The 5,033-nt window shown below is 33.9% G+C and overlaps 1 protein-coding gene across 1 annotated transcript; it reads left to right on the forward strand.

Annotated features, from left to right (window-relative positions):
• Positions 1 to 254: 254 nt before the first annotated feature.
• Positions 255 to 2,554, forward strand: LOC110109036. Its single transcript, XM_020839935.1, has 3 exons — positions 255 to 1,830; positions 2,112 to 2,298; positions 2,410 to 2,554. Exons 1-3 carry the CDS (start codon positions 255 to 257, stop codon positions 2,552 to 2,554), a joined length of 1,908 nt encoding a protein of 635 aa, XP_020695594.1.
• Positions 2,555 to 5,033: the final 2,479 nt, after the last annotated feature.

Genomic DNA, 5,033 nt, shown 5'->3' on the forward strand with positions numbered 1-5,033 from the left:
TGTCAAACAATCTATAATATTGTTGCAAAGGTTCTTGTTAACCGGGTCAAAGGGATTCTACCTGGATTGATATCAGAGGAACAAGTGTCTTTCGTGCAGGGGCGTTCAATCTCTAATCATTGCTTGTTGGGACAAGAACTCATGAATAAGTTCAAGGTTTCTAAATTAGCTAAAGGGATGTTAGCCTTGAAAGTTGATATGGAGCAAGCTTATGACAAGATGAGTTGAGAACTTTGAAGATGGTGCTGAGTTAGATGGGTTTTCCTCCTAGATTTAGCTCTTGGGTGATTAGCTGTGTACAAGATCCTAAATTCTTGATTCTCATAAATGGCCAATTAATTGAGGGGATTATGGCTAAATGTGGGTTTCGTCAGGGTTGTCCATTATCACAGTACCTTTTTATTCTCTGTTCGGAGTTGATCTCTGCACACATCCATCAGAATTTCAAGGAGCTGGGTGTTCCAATAAGAAGGGGGGGACCTCCTGTCTCCCACCTTCTTTATGCTGACGATATTTTAGTTTTTGCAGGTGCATCTATTCCAAATGTGAAGAAGGTGTCTTCCATTCTGGAGGAGTATTGTTCTTGGACTGGACAAAAAGTGAATAGAAGTAAATCATATATACTATTCAGCAAATCTACTTCCTCTTCTACAAGATCTTGGCTTGCAAAAATTACTGGATGTAGGAAGGTAGAAGAAATGGAATACTTGGGTATCAAGTTTGCTTTGAGAAGACTTACAAGAAAAGACTTTGCCCCTTTGTTGCAGCAAGCTCGGGTTAAAACAATGGCATGGGGTGTTAGACACCTTTCTATGGCAGGTAGAGTCACTTTGATAAATTCACTTTTGATTCCCTCTTATGTTTACTTGGTGACTCATACTTTAGTCCCAAGAGGTATTTTAAATGAGGTGGAGAAAGTTTGTAGAAACTTCCTTTGGGATGCTGATGCTAATCATAAAGGTATCCATTATGCATCATGGAAAATGGTATCTAGACCAAGGAGGATGGGAGGACTTGGGTTTCATGCTAATGTCAATTGGGTTGGCCCTCTTAGAGAAATTGCATGGGAGTACATTAGTAAACCCAGATGTTTGCTGCATAGGTGTATGGTGCAGAAATATGGGAAGTGGCCATGGGTGGAGGCATTTAAACGTGGAGATTCGACTGTATGGAAGCTTATTTGTAATGGGGCAATAAGCTTAGGCTGTTGTGTTAGATGGAAGGTTGTGAATGGCAGCAATATTGACATTCTAAATCATATTTGGATATGGGATAGGGCTATATCGATGTGGCCTACATTTTATGACATAGTAGCAGTTGAAGATCTCTCTGTAGCGGAACTAATTACAGAATCTGGGAATTGGGATGTGCAAAAACTGCTAGTATACTTTGGAGAGGATCTTGTTGATAAAATTGTGGAAATTAAAATCTGGAAAGATTTGGAGGAGGACTCGCTTGAGCTGATGAAAATCCCTATTGGTTCCACGGTTTCAGCTATGGTTTACAATAGCATATTTGTGGAAGAGGATGATCCAAGCTGTGTAATCTTAAAGATGGGACTAAGGCTGAGAGAGCGTTTGTTCTGGTGGAGGATTTTCAAAAACATTGTTCCAACTAATAGTTTGTTACATGCTCGGGGCTTTGAGGTTGATGTGAACTGTCCAGCTGGATGCTGTTTGGTAAAAGATTTAAACCATATCACAATTAAGTGCAAGCAGCTTTTGGAGGTGTTGGAAATTCTGGATGGCTGGGGATTTTGTACACCTCGGTTCAGCTCTTTTGAAGAAATGCTGATGGCGTTAGAGAGGAATGCTTATTGTAAGGATAATGGTATTTTTCTTTACTGTCTGACTTTTTATCACAGTTGGCTGAACAGGAATGCAATTAAGCATGGGAAGGAAAGTCAGTCTCCTGTTTATATGGCAGCCAATATACTTAAAAGCATGAATCAAAATTATCTTTCTTTCCACCTGGAGAAACGGGATACTGTTCAATCCTATGGATTGTCTTCACTTTCTTCTTGGTGTCCCCCCCCCCCCAGGATGGTTAAAAATCAATTACAGGATGGTTGAAGATCAATGTGGATGGTGCTTTGCTTCGTTCAAATGCAGGAGGAATAGGGATGGTAGTTCGGGACAGCTATGGGAAATTGATAGTGGAAGCTGGTTGGAGTATAAACCACTGGGATTCCACTCGAGTGGAAATGATGGCTATGCAGTATATTGATAAGCTACTTGAGGATTGGATGTTTGATCTTAAGGGGGTGATTATTGAGGGAGACAACTCAAGTGTAATCAAGTATATGCAAGATTTTAAAAGCAGAGAACTTTGGAAACAATAGCCTGAAGAGTGTGATAGATGAAATTGGTTGATGACATTTCAACAAGTGGTGTTTGTGCATGCTTACAGGAGGTTTAACAGAGCAGCACATTTCTGTGCTCATAGAGCTTTAGTTACTTCTTTTCGTTGGGATATAGGAGAGATTAATAATGTTATTCCTCAAGATTTTTCTGATATTCTTGAGGAAGATAGTAGTTTATTTTTTTCTGTTTAAGGGTTTGTAACCCTTTTTTGCTTTACATGATTGTATTAGTTTTTTGATGAATGCAAATGCATAAGTTCAGCATTAGTTATTGGAGATATACAGAAAGATTGGGTGACAACATTTGTAGTTTATGAGTTTTGGAATGAAGTGTTTTGCATTTGTTTTGTTCCATTCAGATTGAGTCATGGTTTATATGGAGGCTAGCAAGGTGATTTGCATATTCTTAGGTCATTGTTTAGTTGGAGGAGTTACATGCATGTTTAAGTCTCTTCTCCTTCAGCACTGCGATAGTCTTAAAGCTTCTTTTTAAATTAACAAGATAATGCTATTAGAAAGCAACATACTTAAACTTGTGTGCATCAAACTCTCCACAAACGTGAAATTGGAAGGAAGACTCATGCATTGGATGTGTGCATATTAATGCTGGAAACATAAAAAAAAGGCATTTATTTTAAATCATTAATGATACAAGTTTAGACATTCATATGTACTAGATACATGTATTGCTTTTAGATGGTACATGAAAATGACAAGGAACATGCTTGGAAAAGGAACAAAAAACTTATTGAATAAAAAGAAATGTTACTTGGAAAAATACGGGACCAAGCAATTGAAAATATATAAACATCCATTCCAATGTTTGCTATAAGTTGCACATCTTCCTGCACAAATATTTTGAATAATTAAAATATTCTGCATTTTGTTTTTTCCTTAACACAACAGACTAATATAAAGCTTGACCTCATATTTGTGATAATGATCAACAACAACATCAGCATTGCTGAAATCTAGCACCTTACCTGCATATATTAGAATAAAATCATTTACCATTTATCCTACCATCCAAATTACAAAGAAGAAAACAAATGAAAGATATAACTCAATTTATTGTTTATCAATGGAATAGGCAAATTTATCTCAGATTGTTGGTCCTCTTCCATCCTCATTAACTGCTCCCTCGTTTTGCAAAAAAGAAAATCTAATGAGAAGTTTGAATCTAGAAGGATTTTATTGGCTCTTTTGAGAGATAATGAGCATATATATATATATGTTGAGAATTAAGTCGTATGTACTTCAATCTTTGAGCATAGATAAAATAGAAAAAAAATATCAACACACAAAATATATTTATCAACACACAAAATATATTAAAAATTTTATGCAGGTTCATCCAATTGATAACTATATCATATTGTCATCACTACAAAATCCACTGTGATTTAGATTGTGGAGCTTTATAGCTCTAAGATACTACCTAATAGAAATGCCACCACCACACTTTATAAAGAAAAAATTGGAGTTGTAAAAAAATTAAGTGAAATCCCCTAAACCAATCAGCGATTAAGATTACTAGTTTTTTTGCCAATGCATTAAATTAAATGTGCATGAATTATATTCACCTTTTATCTTTCAATTCTACCAACTCATGATGTAACTATATATTAATAGATATGACTGCAAAAAATAATTACTTTCTTAAGATAAATAATCAAATAGAAATGTGTTCTCAAATGCAAATGAATGAGAATAAATGCTCAAAATAAACTCTAATTGGTTGTGTGCATGTATCTATATGCTCTTAAATGTTCATTCTCTCTCTTATACAAAATTTATACATGCTATTTTCTAAAGTAGCTTTCTAATAAAAAAAATAATAGTTTAAGAAATTTTTGCATTAAAAAACTGTTTTAAAAAGTATTAAGAATGTTGTCCCAAACGAAGCCTTAGTCGTGTGATTGTCTGTATGTTTCTTCATGCTCTTATCTGTACCCAATAATTTTCACATTATATGAGTGTCAGATCATTTAAAATTTAGCATGTGTATAATAAATCTTTATTTGAATATATTTCTCTTCTTATGACACTCGTTACCTCTCTCTCACATATGATATGATATTTTATCCATAAATATATGTGTATTGTCTTATTTACTCATGTTAATTTTTGAGTGATTTTGAACTATTTCGCTCGAATAAAACCAATGAAAGTATAAAGTGAATAAACATGATTATAATAAACGAGTGCCATAATATTTCTTTGATTGAATGTTTTTATCTTTATAGCTTATAATATATAGTTGATTAATAAATTGATGATATTGAAAAATATATATTCCTCAGTCAAATGCTTAAAACACTTACAAAAAATAAGTTGCATATGCTGCAAAAAAGGGCACAAAATGTGTACCTAACTATTTGATATATTGCCTTATGTTGCATTAACAGGTTATCAAAGAAAAAAAAATTCTTGTTAATTACAACCATTTTGACTTTTTTTTGTTTGATTTTTCACACCTTGCGTGGCATTACTAATTTAAAATGAAAAATTGAAGTTATGCATTTTGTTGTGATATAGGGTCTATTTGGAAAAACTATATCACAACTTTTTTCTTCATCTTGTAATTAAAGTTTTGTTTTGCTACTTTTTTTTTAAATTATGTGGTGGGAAGATACTTTTTACAATTGATGTTGTTAATGATAATTTGATT

Source organism: Dendrobium catenatum, unplaced genomic scaffold, assembly GCF_001605985.2.
Source record: "Dendrobium catenatum unplaced genomic scaffold, ASM160598v2 fragScaff_scaffold_662, whole genome shotgun sequence".
NCBI classification, from domain to species: domain Eukaryota; kingdom Viridiplantae; phylum Streptophyta; class Magnoliopsida; order Asparagales; family Orchidaceae; genus Dendrobium; species Dendrobium catenatum.